The sequence below is a fragment of the Felis catus genome, chromosome B4 (assembly GCF_018350175.1).
Source record: "Felis catus isolate Fca126 chromosome B4, F.catus_Fca126_mat1.0, whole genome shotgun sequence".
NCBI classification, from domain to species: domain Eukaryota; kingdom Metazoa; phylum Chordata; class Mammalia; order Carnivora; family Felidae; genus Felis; species Felis catus.
In genome coordinates this window covers 74,965,399-74,987,438 of record NC_058374.1, presented here as the reverse complement: position 1 = coordinate 74,987,438, position 22,040 = coordinate 74,965,399, and the positions used below count along the sequence as shown (strand labels likewise).

General features: G+C 42.8%; 2 protein-coding genes and 1 pseudogene across 2 annotated transcripts in view; 1 reads left to right on the top strand and 2 right to left on the bottom strand.

The window, feature by feature from the left end:
* Window positions 1-5,692: 5,692 nt before the first annotated feature.
* On the bottom strand, window positions 5,693-9,093 carry CCDC184 (coiled-coil domain containing 184). The gene has a single exon (XM_019834863.3). The coding sequence runs from the start codon at window positions 7,512-7,514 to the stop codon at window positions 6,927-6,929; it is 588 nt and encodes a 195-aa protein (XP_019690422.1). The 5' UTR covers window positions 7,515-9,093; the 3' UTR covers window positions 5,693-6,926.
* The window catches only part of LOC123386864, a 26,422-nt pseudogene continuing 12,684 nt past the window's right edge, over window positions 8,303-22,040 (bottom strand).
* ASB8 (ankyrin repeat and SOCS box containing 8) overlaps window positions 11,004-22,040 on the top strand; it is a 32,659-nt gene continuing 21,622 nt past the window's right edge. Inside the window, exon 1 of the mRNA XM_019834860.3 lies at window positions 11,004-11,024. The gene's annotated coding sequence lies outside the window, so the exon portion shown is untranslated. The remainder of the gene's footprint in view (window positions 11,025-22,040) is intronic.

The window sequence follows — 22,040 nt, the reverse complement described above, 5'->3', positions numbered from 1 at the left end:
TATTCTTTTTAATTCTATATTTAAGGCTCAAACATTTATTTCTGATTATAAGGAAGTTCCCATGCTACTGATTTCATCAATTCCAAATATACTTCCCACTCCCCCATTTTAACACTTCTGAAATGGGATGTGTCTCATAGTCAGTAATCAATGTCAGCTTACAATTACTGTTGGCCAAGCAGCAGTCATGACATTGTTGCCTACACATGCCTGGGCCTAGTTGTTATTCTAGGTGGTATGACTGGAAATCTACAACCCCTTGATGTTTCAGTTAATTGACCATTCAAGGACCATTTGAAGGAATATTAGTTCTGGTTGTTGTCTGAAAATATTCCTTGAACACTTTCTGGCAAGATCAAAAAGTTCCAGCTTTAAAACTTGCAGAATAGATTTTTTTGGCCTGGAATAAATTGCCAGAGACAATAGGGAAGCTCTCTTTTTAAGAAATGCTGCTTCGCTAACACTCAAAATGACCCAGAGAATATAATGTTTGGAAAAATAACAGACATCAACAACCTTGAGTCAAAAGTGATTCAGAAGTGTCAGACTCAATATGAAGAAATTATAAGAATACCATAATGACTTTAAATTATATTTGTGTGCTTTGGAGTGATACAAAAAAACCCGTCTCTTTCTAAATAAGTCTTTCTAAATAAACTTTTTAAACGAATAAAATTTTTAAATAAAATTGATAAAGCATAGTGAAAGTTTAATTGGCAGTGTTTTTTTTTCTTTCTTAATGGCACCTAAAATAATTATGTGTCACAATTGATGATGCCTTAAAGTCAATAACATATGGTAAATACTTAAGAGAATATAAAAATTAGAAAGAAGTTCCAGCCCTCAAGATATTCATAATCTGGAAGGGGGAATAACAAGCACATAAATAACAGAAGTGAGTAAATAAACAATAGAAGTAAGGAAAATATAATAATTATCCCCAAAAGAAGTACCAACAAAAAGATTTGGATATTCATGAGGTGCCTGGGTGGCTCAGGCAGTTAAGCTTCTGACTTCAACTCAGGTCATGATCTCACAGTTTGTGGGTTCAAGCCCTGAGTTCAGCTCTGTTCTGACAGCTTGGAGCCTGGAGCCTGCTTGGGATTCTGTGTCTCCCTCTCTCTCTGCTCCCCTGCTCATGCTCTGTCTGCCTCTCTCTCTCAAAAAAAAAAATAATAAACATTTTTAAAAGTTTAAAATAAAAGATTTAGATATTTAAAGGAGGAAGAGATCACATTAGGAAAGACTCCATGAAGGAAGTAGCATTTGAGAAGGACCTCAAAGAACTGGTAGGATTCCAACTGGCAGAGACAGAATGGAGCAGGAAGAGTAAAGAGAATGAGCAAAGAATCAGATGTGAGAAAGTGGTAATTTCTGGGGAATGGTAAATAACTTATTTTGACTACAGGGTTTGTTTAACCTTTCCGTTTTTATAGGTCTCTTTAAGAATTGGATGAAAGCAATGAATTGAATTCCTAGAAATAAAAGCACAAATTAATAATCAAAAAGTTTTACATACCCCTTCTGGGGACTTATCCATTTGCAGGTAGCATAAGACAGAGAAGAGGGAAAAGCAGCCTTCCCAGACCCCATGAGAAGCTGGTACAGGTGACCAAGGCTGCAGAAATCCCTTTTCTAGAGGAGAGATTTGCATCTGACTGCACTTGGGAAGAATGACTAAGAGAAATGGAATCAAGGGCCAGGAGGGACTCGTCCAGTCTACTCATCCAAAGGTTAAAAGAACTGGGATACCCTTGGGAATCATTTCTAGCTGACTGGATGATACAGACTTCCAAAGATGGAATGATGGCTAGAAAGCGTACCTGGGAAATAAATGTATGGGTTAAAAAAAAGTATGCCAGGGTCTTATCCAAGGGGACCTTGACTCCCTACAACCACTGGATTTTATACTTAATTCAAGAAGTAATAGGGACATGATGTAGATTTCTGAGGAGGATAAATGTTCAGAGCTGTGGTTTAGGAAGACTTACCTTCAGGATTATAGGTATGTGAGAGGCCAGGGGAGACCAGTTAGGAGTTTATTGCAGTTGGTTTTTATATTGTTCAAATACATTCTATTTATTCAGCTTCCCCTGCCACCCACTATTTGGCAAAGAGCCAGGCCTTTAGTAAGCATTTGGTAGGGCTTGCTGAATTGAAAGCCATAAATTCAGAGGGTCTCCTTGTAATGTCCCTATTCCTCGCCAGGTGGCACCATGAGAGCATTATTTACAGAGCCGACTTCCTTCCACAAGCACAGTGCTTCCAAGCAGAAAGGCTGTGCTTCTGTGAGGGAATTTACCTTCTGGGGACAATCTAGAAGCTGGGGGGAAGTGGTAGTTGGGATAAAAGATTCAAGAATACTCCTTTTGTACTTCTATATAATTGCTTACTGTCACAGAGTATTTTGGCTGAATTTCTATCCCTAGGCATGTACCTGTGGAAAGGTGCCTAGGAAAACCTGCCTTTGCAAAGATGCAGTTTTCTGTCTTGCGAGAAGTATAAAATTGAGTATATTGGGGAAAGAACTGTTTCTTAGTTCTGGGAAAACTTCTAAGTGAGCCATTTCATTACACATATCAAGCAGAGACCATAGTCTGTGGTAACACATAAAAATGCATATTTATGTTGGAGGCCATTTTGCATCTCTTATAAAAATAAGTATTGGGGTGCCTCGGTGGCTCAGTCAATTAAGCATCCAAGTTGATTTCAGCTCAGGTCATGATCTCCCAGTTCGTGGGATCGAGTCCAGCATCAGGTTTTGCACTGACAGTGCAGAGCCTGCTTGGGATTCCCTCTCTCCCTCTCTCTCTGCCCCTCCTCCGCTCACATGTCCATGCTCTCTCGTGCTTGCTCTCTCTTAAAACAAATCAACACTTAAAAATAACAATAATTATTTCTCCAGAAGAGAGTTTAGTTGTACCAGGCTCAAGTTGTACCTTATTTCTATGAAGTTGTAGGTCTTTTCATTTTGAGATTAAGAACTAACTCTGAGAGATTTCCCTTAGAAATCAATATCCGCAGCAACAGAGTTATGGTGAGTTACATGCAGTGGCATGTTAGGCCCCAACATAAAGTGCAGCACAAAGCTTTGGGGGGACAGGGTGCATCTCCTCACCTTTACACATCAGCAGTGCTCTGGCAAACTCCCAAGTATGAGAAGACTTGGAAATAATGGGAGACAGGATTCTTAGCACATTTTAATGTGTGTTGATATAGTTTGAACTTGTTGCATAGGTGGTGAATAATCAGATTTATGTGAAGATTTCAATTCAGAGTAGGAAATACTCTGGAGGTCCCAGGAGGCAAAGGTGCAATACAGTACCAGTTCGGCAGGGAAATTTCTTCTTTGGTATTTTTCAAGTTAAAAAGCCTCATTATTCTTTAGCTCAGTGATTCTTTTTTACTTAATTCTTACCTTTAAGAATTACATCGAAACAACAGATCTCTCTAAGGAATATTGATACTTACAGAATTTTGCATTCAATTTCAAGAAGCTGTGTCCCGGCGAAGTTCAACAGGGACCCTGTCCATGAGTCCCAGGTTAGGCATCTCACCTGAAACTCACTCATCAGGAGCATCCCAAAGGAGAAATGCAAGAGGAGGATAGGGACTAGGGAGAAATAAGATGATGGGAGAACTGTGCTGCCCCCCCGCCCCAGGAGATGCTGGTGCAGGTGACTTTAAAAAGCTGAAGGACTGTTTTTTTCTGGGGAGATTTTAATCTGGACTTGGGAGGAATAGCTGGAGAACTTTTAGGAGGCCCAGGGCTAAGGGACTTATGACACGTTTAGGACAGTGGGCATAGGAAGGAGAACTGAAATGGAGCCAAACGGTAAAGAGCTCAACCAGACCTATAGAGTCTAACGGGCTAAACTGCTTGCGATTCCTGTCAGACTCTGCCGAATCTGAGCCACAGGACACAGGAAAGAGACACAAGAATGAAGCCATGTCGGGGAATACCCAGAAGCATTGGCTCCTTCCTCTCAAGAAGCAGGTTCAGAAGGCCATCTTCTCAGTGCCATCATTATGTTATCGTCCACCAGACTCTGATGAGAGCCACTAACCAAAACTTGAACTTCCATTTCTTATTCTGAGAGGATGAAAAGAGACCAAACCTAATGCTATTTCCTTTTCAGGACTCTGAGACTCTTGACTGGGGAAATAAGGGGCCTGAAGATCTAAATAACAGAGTAATTAACACAGCAGTTCCAATTTAGGGTTCTTTAAGTCAGAAGACCTGGGTTTAAGCCCTCGTTCTTAAAGCCAGCTAAGCTAAGCCAAGCACTAGCTGTGTGACCTTGAGAAAGTCTTGGCGTCTGTTTCTGAAACTGTTAAGTGAGACTAAAAATAGCGCTTACTTCTTGTTGGAGATAAAAGTGAACAGTGTCTGGCACACTGTGAATGCTCAGTAAGTGACAGATGTTATTGTGATTGGTGTTGAATGCTGGAACTATAACAGGAAACTATCTCCCAGCCTTTGGGGATCGTTCCCCACAAATATGCTTCAGCTACCCTCTCTAGGGCCCCAGCACACATTGCCCAACCACTGAACAACCCACAGCTTCCTCTGGTTATCCTATGTATACAGGGCTGGCCCCGAAAATCTTTTTGGCCTGTAACTGCATGACATTTACAATGAGGCCCATATCACCTCGGGAATCTCATCATACGCCTTTATTTGATTCTCCTGAAAGTTAAAGAGTTCATTAGGGAAGGATTATATAAAAAGAGAGCTTCTAGCACCTTCTCAAGGTAGTTTTGTTTTCCCAGAGGAGCCAGTCACTACCATCCCCATCCCAAGAAAACTATAAAAAAACTAACATTTGCACAAGAATTTCTACAGGTCTAACAACTTCTTGTCCCCATTTCACACACGCAGAAATTAAGTCTCAAGCAGTAAACCAAGTCTCAAACAGTCATTCAGTGTTGGAACTGAGATTCAAACCCAGATCTGTGATTCCAGTGCTCTTTCAACCTCTCCACAGCAACCAGTAGCAAGAACACACACACACACACACACACACACACACACACACACACACACACACCCCATGCACACCACACACACACACAGAGCATTCCAACTCATTCTTCTCCCAAATTTGTTTGGGACAGCCTTGGGAAATTCCATTGCCCAAGGGAGCAGACAATAGCTGATGTCAGTCTAAGCTCCAAGGGGAATACCTTACCAGCGGTCTCCACTAGAGGCCTGAGGCAGTTATTTGTGGTTTCTTTTGTGATGTGTCACTCTACTCCCAGAGATCCTGGGCAATCCCTCCCAAACAATACCCACCATACCCCATCCCTAACCCTCCCATGGAACAGGTGTCATGCCTGCCATTCCAGGACTCAGATTTGGAAGTCATCTCCCAGGGACCAGGTGCTTCACTGAAAAGAAGTCACTTGCACACCTGGAGTTCAGCTACTAAAAACTGCTGTTAGTTTGGGAGTCTCAACACATACCCTCTCCTTCTCCCCTGTCCAGCTTGAGTTCAAGGTCCAGGACGGAAGGGAAAGTAGGTTGAGTTGGCAGTGCGTGTCCTGACCAGTGCAGGGTCAGTCAACTCCTTGGAACCGGAGGTAAGGAGAGAGGAGGGAAGGCATGGCTTGTGCAGTCCCAACTAAGCCCTGGTCCATGTAACGGGCCCAGAAGCCCCACCCTGACATCCCCCTAGTACCAGTCAGCAAGGAGGGGAGATGACGCCTCTTTATTAAGGTTAACACCAAGGAAAGCATTGAGAAGGAATACACAGTGGAGGAGAAAGGGCACACAAAGTCACTACTCCAGGAGGTGGAAGGGAGGCACATCAGTTAAGAACCTCAGGACAGCCACATGCTCCATGCCCTGGTTGTGAGGGAAAAGAGGAAAGGAGAGGGGAAAGCGCCATGATAGCCTGGGGCTCACAGAAGGGTCTGAAGCCCCCTGAACCTAACACCAGAGCCACAAGCCCTGCCCCTCAGGGCTCACACACTACTGCACAAGTCGACATACGTAACACACACAAGACATTATGGAGGCAACACCGAGAGGCAGCGGGCAGGGACAAATTGACAGGAAAAGGAACTGAAGTTAAGCAGGTGTAGCCAGGAGAGAGACAGTTTTTGGCTGCAGCCTCCAAGAGTCCCTCAAACGTCCCCTAAATCTGGGCTGCTGCTGAGCACCCCCAAGTCTCTGCCTGTGTACTGGGCTCTTTGTTCTCTAAGCCCCAGTGAGTGGATAAAGCAATCCCAGATGAAGTCAGTGACAAGGCAGGATCCGCTCTGCATGCAAAAATCCTAGAGGTTGAGCTATTATGTCTTCATGCACATTCATAGCCAGCTCCTCCCAGCCCAGGGGCCCTTGGAACCCCATTCACTTAGATTCCTAGGGCTGCAGTTCCCTCCTCAAGCTTCCTTTACCAATCAGCAGCCGCAGAGATCTGTGAGGGGGAGAGGCTTCTGCAGAGCGCTGAATATCTTGGATTTCAGCAGAAGGGTAAATTTTCTGTTGCCAGAACAGAATACCCCCAATTCCTTAGTTTCTAGGTAAATCGTTAAGAGATTATTTGCCATAGTCCTAGATAAGTCCTTTTTCAGAATAGAAAAAGCAGAATTTTATTTACACAATTCAGGGGTTCTCCTGTTGGCCGGGGAGGGGGAATGGGCAGGGTAGGGGGTGGAAGGGAGTCCAGAGATGGGCGCTTCCTCTCCCGGAACCTCACCTTTCCGCAGTTTGCTACGTCTCCCTCGGTTGGGCAGAAGGGATTCTTGACGCTCCCAAAGTCCTTCACCCTATAAATCCTTCCTCGAGGGAGTCTCTCTGCCTGACCCACATGAGCAGCGGTCGGAGTGAAGCATGCTGCACCGCACCGTTCAGTCCCCTCGCGTCATGCACTCGGAAACCCAAAGCCAGCCCGGGAAAGTAGTGCCCCCTCGGAGTCCCCTCACAGAGAGGCCTCGCCCTCCAGCTGCAGCAGGGTAATGTCGGGCAGATCGAGGGGCTCCACAAGTGGCCCGTCCCCCCCAAGGAGACCAGCACAGGGGCTCTCGGGGCGCTCACAGTGACTAGTGGGTGTGGCGGAACTGGGCATCTCCTTCTCTTCTTCTTCATCGTCGTCCTCGTCCTCGGGATCGCGACCCAGCAAACCGCTGTCCCCGATCCCAGGCGAAGGGGTCTCCGGCTCTTGGCGGGCACCCGGGAAGCTCCCCTTGCCGCCGACCACGCCCAGACCGCCCTGGCGGGGCGCCGTGGTCATAATCTGGCACATGGAGACGATGGCCCGCTGGTTGGCGCACACGTCGTCCGAGAGCACCTGGATGTGCGAGGCCTGCTCGTCCAGGGCCCCCCGCATGGCCCTCACGTCCTCAAACAGGGCCTGCAGCTGGGCCTTCAGGTGCTCCATCAGTTCCTTCATGCCGCCGTTGTACTCCCCGGAGATCACGTCCCCCACGGCCGGCACGGTGGACACCTCCAGAGGTGCCGGCATGTCGCCGCCGTCCTTGGTCATGATCTCCAGCAGACCGTCCTCCATTGAATGGCAGAAGCGGGCGGTGGCGGCTCTGGGTCCGGTCCAGCCCGGCCTCCGGGGTTGGGGGGTGAGGTGGGGGAGAGGGACGGGGAAGGGGGAGAGGTCCCCGGAGGGGCGGGGAGGAACCGAGGGCAGAGGAGGCTCCCGAGAGGGCGGGGAGCCGACGTGAGGAGACGAGTCCCGGGCGGAGGGCGCGGGCAGGATCGGGGGAGGCCGGAAAGCGCCGGCGGGACGAGGACCCGGCGAGAGTCCCGGGCCGGCGACTCTCCGGCTTGCCCCGGGGCGAAAGCGCCCAGACCTGCCTCGCCTCCCGAACTGCGCCCGTGTCAGCGCCGCTCTCCCGGCGCCACGAGCTGCGAGGACCCGCGGGTTCTCTGGGTCACAGAAGCGCTCGCGGAGGGGCCCGGGCGGAGGCCAGCAGCGGGTACCGCTCGGGAATACCCCCGGCCATTAACGGGCAGCGCCCGCGAGTGTGCTTGGAGTGGCAGGGGCGGGTCTCCCGGCCTCGCCGCGGATGCTCCCCTGTTTCCAAGGCGACGCACGGCACGTAAATGACGTGTGTCTCCATGGCAACCAGGAAGTAGGGAAGAAAAGGAAGGATGGTTGCGAAGCTGCAGTGGGGCTCGGGAGTCGGAACGGGCGGGTGGGGCAGGAGGGGAGGGGACGCCGCAGTGGCCTCCGCTGAGTGGAGAGAGCGTGTGGCTGCGATGTTTAATCGGGCAGCATGAGAGAGCAGTTTGCTGCATGAAACCCCAGGTCGGGGAGACATCGTCCCTCCCCCCGTCTGGGTGCTAGACCCTGAGCGCGACCGCCTTGGAAGGATTTTCACCCACCCGCAATCCTTTCTCAGGGGACGGCGCCAGAGCCGGGTCCTGCTTCTGTGTCCTCCAGCCGTCCGCAGGAGAGCAGAGAGGGTGGAGAGGCCGACGCTGGTCCCAGACTGGAACTGGGGCGCCGCGGCGCCCCGGCGGTGCAGAGGGTGGGGAGGGCACTACGCAGGGTGTCTGTCGCCTTTCCCTCCGGCTCCTGCAGTGAATCGGCCCTCGCCGCGTGGTTAGCACAGAAGCTAAGAAAGGGTGGGATTCCCTCCCGTCTGAGATGAGCCCCAACCGTTCCTACGGCACTGGGAGTTTCTGCAGGATGGTGGGGCAAAGTACTTAAGTTTTGAGAACGAAAGCGTCATAAGGGCAGAGATTTTGTGTCTCCGCGCCCTCAACCGCGGAGTCCCCAGCACCGAAAATAGTGCCTGGCACGTAGTAAGTAAATGCTCTCTGTGTATGTTGAACGAATATTTTAACAAGAACCACCATGCCCCCGTTCCCTCACCCAGAACTCCGCAACCCACACAGAGTTGAGTTTAGGAGACCTGAATTCAATTTTGTTTCTGCCATTTAATTCAGAAGCCTTGGATAAATAATTTTCCTGATCTGTTAGGGCATTGGACTGGGTAATCTAGATTATTCCTAACTCCGAATAACATTCTGCATCAGCTCACAGGTAAAAGGGTAAACTGTTGGCTGTGTGTGGAAGGGATGGGTAAGGACATGGGGGGATGGGTGTGAAGGCAGTTTCCCCTCCGCAGGCCCAGTGGCCACGTACAGACACCCACTGAGTGTCTCAACCTTTGTGACAACTCCTTTCCCTATTGGAGAGGTGGAGTGGGGAAGGGGGGTGGGTAAGAAAGAAAATTTGAATTTAATATATTTACAGATGACTTGAGATTGAGAAGCAAAAGCACCTGGTCAGCAGCATACTAACTAGTAAATGACCCTAGTAAATTGGAGACGCCAAGTGGCCGGAAACTAAAAATGAATTTCATGAGAAGAAATCAATCTAAGGAGGAGAAACAAACTGTATCACTTCAAGATGGGGAAGAGCTAGGTACAGCTGAGTGTTTTGCACACTAGTAGTTCAGCCTTAGCAAACGTGTTACCTTTGGGTTTCCCTGGTAAGGAAGAGTGGGGCTAACCCAAAGAAACTTTCCCAGCGCTAAAGAACCGTTTGGCTTATGCCTGTTTCACTATTAAAATAGAAATAAGTGGGGAAATAACCTAAAAGTAGAATATTTAACCTAAGGCATTGCCGATATAATCAAGTACTTAACAGCCTTTAGAAATTTGTTTTCCCAAAACAACTATATGAACAAATCAAAACCCCTACGGTGTGATATTTCCTAAAATAAATGATGCAGTCCTATTTGCTTGCTCATTCCTTTGTCCATTCCCCAAAGTTGCGGCTCTCTCACCTTGGTTATTACTTCTGCCTCCACCTTGTTCCCCATGGGTTATTCCTAAAGCTTAGGAGACGACAGAAATATTTGGCTTTCCTAAGCACAGCCAAAGTGGACTAGTATTTACCAGAAAAAAAAGACTTTTACCAGAAAAACTATAGGAAATAGAAACAGAGACAACACACACACACACACACACACACACACACACACACACACACACAGAGCTGAGCTTCTACAGCATAAGCTTCTAATCATAAGATAGCAAGCATATTCTCAGGCATACAGGTTCAACCCCACTGTTCATCCTTTCCTGGAGAGTTCTGCTATAGCCAGAAAAGACATGAATTTCAGGTTTTTTTGCCAGGGTCTGTGACTTCACATTCTTGACCAGCACTTCACGTGGTTGATTGCATCTTGCCAGCTTTCTCACCTTTCAGGTGGGTCCCTGCCTTCTACCTGTAAAGAGTAACTCTGTCCCTAGTATAGGGCCTCCCATCTTAGCTTTAATCTTACATTAAACATAGTCCCCATATAGTGAGAGCTGGGTTATGTCATCATACAGGGCTTTTTGCCACTATTGTTGAGGATACCATGTATGTTAAGGCTTTTAAGCATAAGATTACATCATGCTGCCCAGAGATGTTAGCATGAAGTCTGCTGAGAGTACAGGGGGTCTGAGCCTAGAGGGAGGGGAAATTATTGGAGAAGCACAAAAGAACATGGGAGACAGGTGCAGAGATCAAGGAGTGTGACTGATCCAGTCAAGTTCCAGGTCAGACATTTGAGAGCCAAGGGTAGGCGGGAAGTTGGGGAGTGGACTAGTAGCAGGACTTGAAAATGTAAGGAAGAGACAATCGGTGCATCAGATTCAGAACCAGATCATTTTAGGAATTGTGTGTAAAAATGGGACTACGGAAAATGGGGGACGGGTCTAGCCTCTGAAAAATAAGAGAGACAGATGCAGAGAGTGAAGGAACCTCAGTCAACTGGCCGGGTTTCAGGTCTGGGACCTCTGGACATCAGTGCCCTAGGGTTTGTTGAGTGCGTCCATTCCCATGCAAAAGAGGGCTGAATGGGTACTCTGGCCATGTCATTAGAGTATTCACACATATCATGTATGCCACATAGCAAAAAAAAATAATAATAATAATAACCCCTTATGCTTCCTGTCTTTCTCTTACCTTCCAGAAACCACCTTAGTTGTTCTATTCCTTCATCCCAGTCTCATGAGCCAGTGGAGTGAAGAGATTCCATGGAGCATAGATACAGGTCTCCATCAGGTACACCTAGTTCCAAACATCACAGCCTCACTAGAATGGTAATTGTCAGTAGTCTCTGCCATTTTCCTCTAACTGGCATCCAGTTTATTTCCAGTTTCTCTTTTATATAGCTGGTATACTTTTTGCACTATAACTCCAACAGCCATGATGAAGATGCTCACTTGACCCAGATCTAGAGTGATGATCAAAATCAAAGTAGAACTGACGCTATACCTTAGGTCCATGATCCCAGACAGTACTCCCCAGATGGAAGTCTTACGGCATTGAGTTGCCTTATGGCATCTCAGCATGATGTCACATTCAAAAGAAACACATCCAATAGCCAAAAAGAATTAAAAAGCAATTTATATTAGTCTCTGGGACTTTATTATAGTTTTTTATTCTTTATTTATTATTTATTATAGTTTATTATAGTCTCTGGGAAAACTCTAAAGGAATTTGCATTCCCAGCACAGAGCAAAAGATCTTCAACTTTTCTTCCCTCCTTCTCTATTCATCTTGTACATCGTGACATAGCTGTAGCTGCCATCCCCTCTCCTTTCTCTGCAGACACCCCCACACTTTCTCTCAAGCCTGGCCTTTGTTTTCTCATTCCCCTGCTTACTTCACTTCTTGGATGTATTCTTCTTCTCTTCTGCAGGAAGGAACTCCTGGTCCTTGTTTCAGCTCCTTTGATTTTTGTTCTCCATTCTGCACCATTCTCAGTGACAGGGGTCTTCTTCCTAGGGGGCAAGAAAGACTGAGAACACCCATTGTTGTGAGTTTGGTCTCTTACCAAACTCTGCCTGGTGTTACAGACAGCCTGTTTTGCTCATTTCCTTTACTCTTGTACAGAGAAATGGGCATGGTAGTTTGCAAGGACCCTGAGCTAGGATGAGCCTCCAGCTTGGAGAGGCTCAACCATCCACACTCTCAAGAACTCCATTGTCACAGACATGACCATGAGGTTAGACACACACATACACGCACCTATGCACCCACACCCTCACTTAAGTCTGAGCAAGACTTTCAGTGGCTTGCTCTATGCCCTTGAACTATTTTTAGGAGTCTTAAAAAGACCATTCCCCCTACATTTCTTTCTCTTCCATATCAGCTTTACTCAAAGCAAGAATTCCAGGGGACCTTCCAACTTCTTATGCAGTCTGAATTTCCACTACAAATAACCCGTCATTCCAATTAAACTTGTTGTGCTGGTGTTCACCCTGTCTCCCCTTTCTGCATTACCCACTGCAACAGCTTCTTTGTGGCAACACCAGCAGAGGCTTATTTCTTCTCTCAGTGTATTATGTCCAATCATTTATCATGTGCCACTCTGGCAGGACTAGTTCCAGTCCAAGTGTTGCTGGGTAGTTGGCCACAGACTGGCATTTGGAGCTCTGGGGCCACCCATGATGCCTGGTACAGGGCCTCATGCACCCTCCATCATTTCCATGTGTTTTCTGCACCCAGAAAGTTGCCAACAGCTCAGGGACTGGTTTGGCCCCAAGTCAGAATCCTCAACAGGCACTGATGATGCTTTACCACCCGAGAACACTCATAAATTTTTGGTGCCATAGGACAATTTTGCTTGACAAATTGCCTCTCCCAGAGCATCGGTCCAATTTGGAGGAAACTCTGTCTAAGCATCTGGGCAGGGTATGGACTCTGGTATGTCTGCCCTTCCATTTAAAGGAATGTATAGAAATATAGTGTTCCTCTATACTGACTTATGCAGACTTCCCAGCCTCTTCCCGCCTGTTGTATCCTGAGCAAGTCTGTAGTATTCTATTGTAGACAACTCATACAAAATGCTGTGGTCTCACTCTTACTGTTACATCTAGTTATGCTCTCTCTCCATGCCTCTCAGAGACCCTAAAATAGTATCAGAGGTAGCTTCTACCACTTCCTTTTTGCTATGAGGTAGTATCCCAAGGATAAGCAAGGCATTGCCAATTGCATTCTAGCAGCGACTGTGAGGGTGCACTATGCTTCCATTCCATTGCACACATGTGGGGATTCGTGATGATGTCACACACTGGGTCCCCAAAAGGTGACCCACATCCTCAAAGTACTGCAACAGTGCGGGACCTTAGACAGAAGTGAGGAGAAGGGTCCTCTCCCCACCTTTTCCACCCAGCCCCTCAAGCCACTGTTTTAAAAAGTCTTACGTGAAAACAGCTCCATCTTCTATGGTCAACCATAAGTTTCACGGTTTACAGGCCCAATGCCTGCTTTGTTTTCTTTAAGGTGCAAGGATCCCCTTCACTCCAGAACTCTCTAGTCCTTTCATTTTGCTTTACTTTGCTCCATAGCAGTTAACATCCATCATACTGTATTTTACCTGTTTGTTTGTTTATTGCCTTTCCACGAGGGAGTGAGCTCCATTGTTGCAGAGGTTTGACTTTGTTTGCTGTGATATCTCCGACACCTAGAATAGTGCCTGGCACGTGTGCTGAGCTCAAGAAATACTTGTCAAATAGATTATTGAATGAAGGCTGAATCCACATCTAGGAAAAAAAAACATCTCCCTTAAGGACATGTAGCCCGCAGAGCTCCAACTCTGGCTTATCTTCGAGAGCAGCATCGTTTTTTGTTTGTTTGTTTGTTTGTTTGTTTTGGTTTCAACCATTTACTTTCATGATTTGTAGCTTATGTTCAACCAATTAAATGGCCCTGTTAGTGACTTATTTCTTTGAACAAAGATACTTATTATCAGATACATAGAAGTAGCCACTTCCTGCAAAACAAGCGTTTGTGGCTTTGAAATGAGAAATGTCACCTGCCTACCCACGTGAACCCCCAGTGGTATATTCTACCACTCTCTCCATCTCTCAAAAATAATGGGGCCAAGTTTTGGTCGGAACTCAAGGTCGGGGGACTGCATGCTCTCTCCTCCCCTCAATGTTGTTTGAGAATGGGATGATGCCAAGCAGTGTATCCCCATCCTGTATGTCAAGGAGAGCTCCTGATTTATACTCTTAATCTACTGGAGACAGGCTCCAAAAAAGTACCAAGCTACTGGTTATAAGATTGATAGCTAACTGAGAGGGGTGTTATAAACAGAAGGGTTGCTGTGCTTTAAAAACTAGTGTTTCTCTTCTGTTTGAGTTCCTGAATTGGTAGACTAGTAACGTAGGGTAATGTTAGCCCAGGATACTTTTTACTGTAATAAAATGTAAGCCTTTTTTCCCTCTTGTTTGTGCCTGCTCTACTTCTAAAACCAAATCAAACCAACACAAAAATTCTCCACATTGATCAAATACATAACAAAGGAGATCTAAGGATCAGTCTTTCTAGAACAGTAAAACCAAAGTAAAATGAAACGTCACACATGAATGAGAAAAACAATATTCCAGAAATTGAGGTTAGTCTCTAAAACAACCCACGGAGAACAATTTCAATAAGATCTTGCTTTTCTCAACAATGTTGTCTAAGTCTCTAAAGAAGCAGAGGGAAATTTTATGTGAGTTCACTGGTGATTGCCAGATTGAATGCACTAAGCTGGGGCTTAGTTTCCCTTAAAGTACGATCCTGAGTTACATATCTGTTCTCCTATCTATCTCAGTTCATCCATCACCGTATCACACAACTGCTCCCAGTTGCTTCTTATATTACTAACAATCAGTTCCCTCCTACCAATGGCACTAGTGGTTTTTGCTGCTCTGCAAAATAATGAGTACCATTCAAGACACCTGCAGGTGTGATAACTCATAAACTGCCCACAATTTCACATGATTAGAACATTGAAATTGCTGATGTTTAATTGTAATGAGGTCTGTGAGACCCCTAAGTCTCCTCTACTTCATACTTGTGGACTTTTATTAGTGTTTAGGAGGACCTTCTCGTCATTGGAAAGAGTGCTTATCGAGAAAGGTTCTTTGGAGTGGAGCACGAGATGATGCCAGGGTGTAATTTGAATTTAAAGTCTAATGGAGGAAAGGAAATAATCAACAGAGATGTGAGAGAGAGGGAAAGGCTAGAAAGAACTTCTCAGTACATTTTTAACTCTGAAACAAACTAGCACAGAGAATAGATAGCAGCATCACTCCCTGATCCACTGTGAGGGCAAGACACAGGATGAGGCATTTAAGTCAGATTTTTAAAAGGGCTGCTTTCTTTTTTTTCACGTTTTAAGTTTTTATATAAATTCTAGTTAGTTAACATATAATGTAATATTAGTTCCAGGAGTAGAATTTAGTGATTCACCACTTGCATTAATACCCAGTGTTCATCACAACAAGTGCCCTCCTTGAAACCGACCACCCATTTAGCATCCCCTGCCCACCCCCCCCCCACCTTCAGCAACCTTCAGTTTGTTCTCTGTAGTTAAGAGCCTCTTATGGTTTGTCTCCCTCTCTGTTTTTTCCTTCTCCTATGCTCATCTGTTTCATTTTTTAAATTCCACATATGAGTGAAATCATATGGTATTTGTCTCTCTGACTGACTTATTTCACTTGACATAATACACTCTGGGTCCATCCACATTGTTGCAAATGGAAAGATTTCATTCTTTGTGATGGCTGAATAATATTCCATTATATTACACACACACACACACACACACACAACCACATCTTCTTTATCCATTCATCAATCCATATACATTTGGGTTCTTTCAATAATTTTGCTATTGTTGATAATGCTGTTATAAACATTGGGGTGCACGCACCCCTTTGAATCAGTATTTTTGTATCCTTTGGGTAATACCTAGTAGTGCAATTGCTGGGTCATAGGGTAGTTCTATTTTAGTTTTTTGAGGAAGCTCCATACTGTTTTCCAGAGTGGCTGCACTAGTTTTCATTCCCACCAACAGTATAAGAGGGTTCCTCTTTCTCTGCATCCTTGCCAACATCTGTTGTTTCCTGTGCTAATTTCAGCAATTCTGACAGATGTGAGGTGGTATCTCATTGCGGTTTCAATTTGTATTTCTCTTATGGTCAGCGATGTTGAGTATCTTTTCATGTGTCTTTTAGCCATCTGTATATCTTTGGGAAAATGTCTATTCATGTTTTCTGCCCATTTCTTAACTGGATTATTTGGGGGGGGGGAGGGTTGGTGTGGAGTTTGGTAAGTTATTTATAGATTTTGGATACTAATCCAGAATACTCCAGAGACTTGTCTAGTAGGAAGTTGCTACAGCCAGTGTCAGAAAAGTTGCTGCCTTTTTCTCCTCTAGAATTTTTATGGTTTCCTGTCTCATGTTTAGTTCTTTCATCCATTTTGAATTTGTTTTTCTGTATGGTATAAGAAAGTGCCCCAGTTTCATTCTTTTGCTGTCCAGTTTTCCCAACACCATTTGTTGAAGAGACTGTCTTTTTTCCACTGGATATTCTTTCCTGCTTGATCAAAGATTACTTGGCCATATAGTTGTGGGTCCATTTCTGGATTTTCTATTCTGTTCTATTGATATATATGTCTATTTTTGTGCCAGTACTGTTTTGGTGACCATAGTTTTGTAATATAGCTTGAAGTCCAGAATTGTGATGCCTCCAGCTTTGTTTTTTTTCTTTTTCAAGAGTGCTTTGGCCATTCAGGGTCTTTTGTGGTTCCATATAAATTTTAGGATTGTTTTTTCTATCTCTGTGAAAAGTGCTGGTGGTATTTTGATAGAGATTGCATTAAACATGTAGATTCTATGAGGCCAAGCATTACCTTGATTCCAATATCAGACAAAGACCCTAGTGAAAAGGAGAATTACAAGCCAATATCCCTGATGAACATGGATGCAAAAATTCTGAACAAATTCTAGCAAATCGAATCCAACAGTACATTAAAAGAATTCACCACGATCTAGTGGTATTTATTCCTGGGCTGCAAGAGTGGTTCTATATTTGCAAATCAGTCAACATGATATACCACATTAATAAAATGGAGGACAAGAATGATATGGTCCTCTCAGTAGATGCAGAAAAAGCATTTGACAAAGCACAGCACCCATTCTTGATTTAAAAAGGAAAAAAAAAAACCCAACCCTCAACAAAGTAGGGATAGGGGGAACATACCTCAACATCATAAAAAGCCACATCCAAAAGACCCACAGCTAATATCATTCTCAATGGGGAAAAACTGAGAGCTTTTCCTCTATGGTCAGGAACAAGACAGGGATGTCCAATCTCACCATTGTTATTTAACATAGTGCTGGAAGTCCTAGCCTCAAAAATCAGACAACAAAAAGAAATAAAAGGCATCCAGATTGGCAAGGAATAAGTCAAATTTCACTTTTTGAAGATGACACAATACATTATATGGAAAACCTGAAAGACTCCACCAAAAAATTGTTGAACTGATACATGAATTTAGTAAAGTCTCAGGGTACACAAATCAATGTACAGAAGTCTGTTGCATTTCTATACACCAATAGCGAAACAGCAGAAAGAGAAATCAAGGAATCGATCCCATTTGCAATTGTACCAAAAACTGCAAGATACCTAAGAATAAACCTAACCAAAGAAGTAAAAGATCTGTACTCCGAAAGCTATAGGACACTTGCGAAAGAAATTGAAGATGACACAGAGAAATGGAAAAACATTTCATGCTCATGGAATGGAACAACAAATATCGTTAAAATGTCTATACTACCTAAAGGGCTTCTTGAGAGTGATGGATATCTGAGACGAAGGAGCCTGAATCTCTTGGAGGACCTGAAAACTGGGCGAGTCTTACTTGTCTGAGTTTATCTTGGAAAGAAATAGATTTATATATGTTTGAGTCCAGCTCTGTGATATTTTGGCACCCTACTGCCTGCATTTTAACCACAAATCCAAAGTGAAAGAGCCATGAAGTGATTGTGTGTTTTTCAAAATAGAAAGACTACCGGAAGCTACACAAGCACTTCTCTAATCCATTTCCTCCTCCCCATTTCTTTTTTTTTTTTTAATTTTTTTTTCAACATTTATTTATTTTTGGGACAGAGAGAGACAGAGCATGAACGGGGGAGGGCCAGAGAGAGAGGGAGACACAGAATCGGAAACAGGCTCCAGGTTCTGAGCCATCAGCCCAGAGCCTGACGCGGGGCTCGAACTCACGGACCGCGAGATCGTGACCTGGCTGAAGTCGGACGCTTAACCGACTGCGCCACCCAGGCGCCCCAGCTCCTCCCCATTTCTATAAGCAACACCACCCTTCAGGCTCTTGCTATCTGATGTCCAGAGGGTTGTATAGCTCCTCAATCTCAGCCTTGCCTCTGCCACTTCCCTTCCCTCTCTTCCCCACAGCAGTTAGAAAAATCTGCCTAAAATTCAGATTTGAGCCTGTTCGCAGACCAGCTTAAATGTTCCAAAGGCTTCCCATAGCTTCCGACCTCATATTTTTCACCACTGTATGCCCCATTGTTTACCTTCTAGATGCACACATCTGCTTGTGGTTCCCATATCCCAGCACACTTTCATGCTGCCATACCTTTATTCATACTGTTCTCCATGTTTAATGCCTTCCTTGACTTTTTTCCCCTTTAGTTTTGGACCTTAATCAGTTGTGAAATATAACACAAATATATACAAGTAAATAAACATATCTGTACAATTTAATGAACAAAGGTAATAGGTGTATAATCACTATCTAAGAAACAGATACTGGAATCATCTCCCCTCCCCTCCCCAAAGCCCCCACTGCCATGCTGGAGTCAAGACTCTCTCCTTCCTACGGATGCCCACTATCTTTATTGTCATGATAATAATTTTTCACTTTTCTACATAGTTTGTCACATATTTATACAACCCTAAACAAGATAGTGTGATTTTGCCTGTTTTTGAATTTTATATGATGGAATCACAATGAATTTGTTCTCTTGAACTTTATATGAATGGAATCACACAATTTATTGTTTTATGTCCTGCTTATTTTCCTCTTTTTCACAATATTAAATTTGTGAAAGTCATCAGTTTTGGGGGGGTACCTGTGCTTCATTTGTTTTCATTGTTTTACTGTATTCCATTATATGAACATACTGCAATGCATAAATATTTGTATTCTGTTGTGTTCTACCATTGATAGTTCAGTTGTTTTCAAGTTTAAGACTATTACTACAATACTGCTATAAATATTCTAGTACATGTCTCATGGTACATATAACAAGTTTTCCTAAAATAGAAGTTTTTCTAAAGTTTTTACATATGGATGGACTTGCTGATCATAGAATATGCTTATCTTCAGCTCTACTGGAAAATATCAAATTGCTTTCAAACATGGTTGTCATAATTTACACTCCACCAACACAGTAAGAGTTCTCATTACCCCATATTTTCTCCAACCCTTGGTGTGTCAGACTTTTAATTATTACCTTCTCTCTGATATAATCCCAGGTGCCTAGAACAGTACCTGGCTCATAGTAAGCATGCATTACATAATTGTTGAATGAATCAATATTTCTTAATTTCCAAACATGAGACTTTTCTAATTGTCTTTTTTGTTATTAATAGCTTAAATTAATTGTAGTTGAAGAATACTTTCTATACAATATGAACCTTCCAAAAATTGTTGAAATTTGCCTAATAGAGAAATTTTTATTTATAATCACTATGTACATACATCATGAAAGAATATGTGTTTTGCATTTGCTGGATGCAAGTTTTAGATATATACATTAGTACAAATTTTTAAAGAGATTTATAAAGTGTTTATAAAAATTTTCTATATCCTAAGTTATTTTGCTACTTATATTACAAGTTACTAAAAAGGGGTTATTATAATCTTCCACTATATTTCTGAATTTACCTTCTGATGACTGATAATTTTTTCTTTATATATTCTGATGCTATAAGTGTAATCTAAATTTTTTAATTGCCATAATTTCCTAGTGAATTGAATCATTTTCATTATTAGATGGTTTTCTTGTTCACTAATAATGTTTTTTGCCTTAAAGTCAATTTTGACTGACATTAATAAGAGTTGCACCCACTTTCTTTTGAATGGGGTGCATGATGTATCCTTTTCCATTCATCTACTTTCAACCTGTTTCCTTAAGTTTTTTATTTGTTTGTTTGTTTGTTTGTTTGTTTGTTTGTTTGTTTTGAGAGAGGGAGGACAAGTAGGTAAGGGGCAGAGAGAGGGAGAAAGAGATTCCCAAGTAGACTCCATGCTGTCAGCAGAGCCCCACATGGGGCTTGATCTCACGAACCATGAGATCATAATCTGAGCTGAAATCAAGAATCAGATGCTCAACTGACCGAGCCACCCTGATACCCCAATGTTTCCATAAGTTTTAGGTATTTTTCTGGTAGGTAGAATATAATGAGGTTTTGTTTTGTTTTGCTTTTTATCCATTTTGACAGCCTTTGTCTTTTATCTAAAGCATTTGGTCTAATTATATTTAATATCAATACAATTAATATTTGGTTTAAACTATATTTGTAGACTTAACTATTTCTAATGTCTATTAGATCTTACTTCCTATATTTTGAAACTCTTTATTAAGTGATGATTGTTATGTTCTTTTGCTAAACTGACCACTTTACCATTATGAAGTGGCTTTTCTTTATTCCTGGTAATATCCATTGCTCTAATATTTACTTAATCTCTATTAATAAAGCCATTTCAGCTTTTTAAATTAGCATTTGCCTGGCATATCTTTTCCATTTTTTTCTTTTGTCATATGTATGCCTTTATGTTTAGAATATACTTAGGTCTTACTTTTTATCTAAACTGACCATCTCTACCCTTTAATTAGGACATTTAGACTACTTACATTTACTACAATTATGATAAGATTGGTTTTCAATCTCTCATCTTGCTGTTTGTTTTCTGTTTGCCCCATCTGTTCTTTGTTTCTTTCTTCTTATTTCCATTCCAATGTTTACATTACTTGAATTTTAAAATGATTCCTTTTTACCTTCAATACTGACTTAATAACTCTCCTCTTTTCTTTCTCTTTTTCTCTTTTGCTTTGCTGCTAGTATTGCTTTAGAACAGTTCTTTCCAATAGAATTTTCTGTGATGATGGAATTGTTCCATATTTTCACTGTTCAGTATGGTAACTACTAGCCACATGTAGATATTGAACACTTCAAGTGTGGCTAGTGTGACTAAGGAACTAAATTTTTAATTCTATCAAATTTTAATTTTAATTTTAATAGCCACATGTGGCAAGTAGCTACTGTATTGGACAGTGGAGCTATAGAGTTTATAATATAAGCCTGCACTTTATTACAGTCAGCCTTGAAATAGTGTTAAGCACCTCACAACATATTTTCATTTCCTCCTTTATATCCTGTGTTTTTGTTGTTATATCTATTACTTGTACATATGCTAAAATATCAGGTACATTTTTATTATTTTTACATTAGTCACATCTTTCCAAGAGACTCATATGTGGGAAATATTTTTTATATTTTATTTTGTATTTCATCTTCTGTTTGTTTAAAATGCTCTATTTTACGTTTGTTTTTGAAAGATATTTTTGTTGAATAAAAACTTCTGGGTTGGCCTTGTCCTCTGCCTTGCATAGCTTTTATAAGAAATATGCTGGCATTATTTTCTTTGTTCTTCTGTAGCAGAATGGCAAACTTTTCTGTAAAGGGCCAGATAGTAAATCTTTTAAGCTTTGCAAACCACAAAAGCCTTTCAGACCACTGCAACTACTCAACTCTGCCATTGTAGCACAAAGCAGCCATAGCAAATACATAAATGAGTGTGTGGGGCTGTGTTCCAAATAAACTTTACTTACAGAAACAAGAGATGGGCCAGATTTGTCCCACGGGGCATAATTTGCCAACCCTTGCTCTATATGTAATACATCTTTTTTATCTGCCTGCTTTTAGAAATTTTTTCCTTACCCTTGGTTGTTAGCAGTTTGATTAATATGTACCTTGGCATGTTTTGTTTAAGTTCACTCTACCTGGATTTCATGCGCTTTCAAATTTGGAAATTTTTTAGCCTTTAAGTTTTATTTAAATATAATTTTAGCCCTCAACTCCTGAAACTTCAGTTGCATATATGTTAAACTGCTTGATACATCTCAGAGATCACTTTTGCTCTGACCCTTTCTTTTTCAGCCTTTTTTCTCTCTGTATTTCATTTTAAATAGTTTCTATTTCTGTGTCT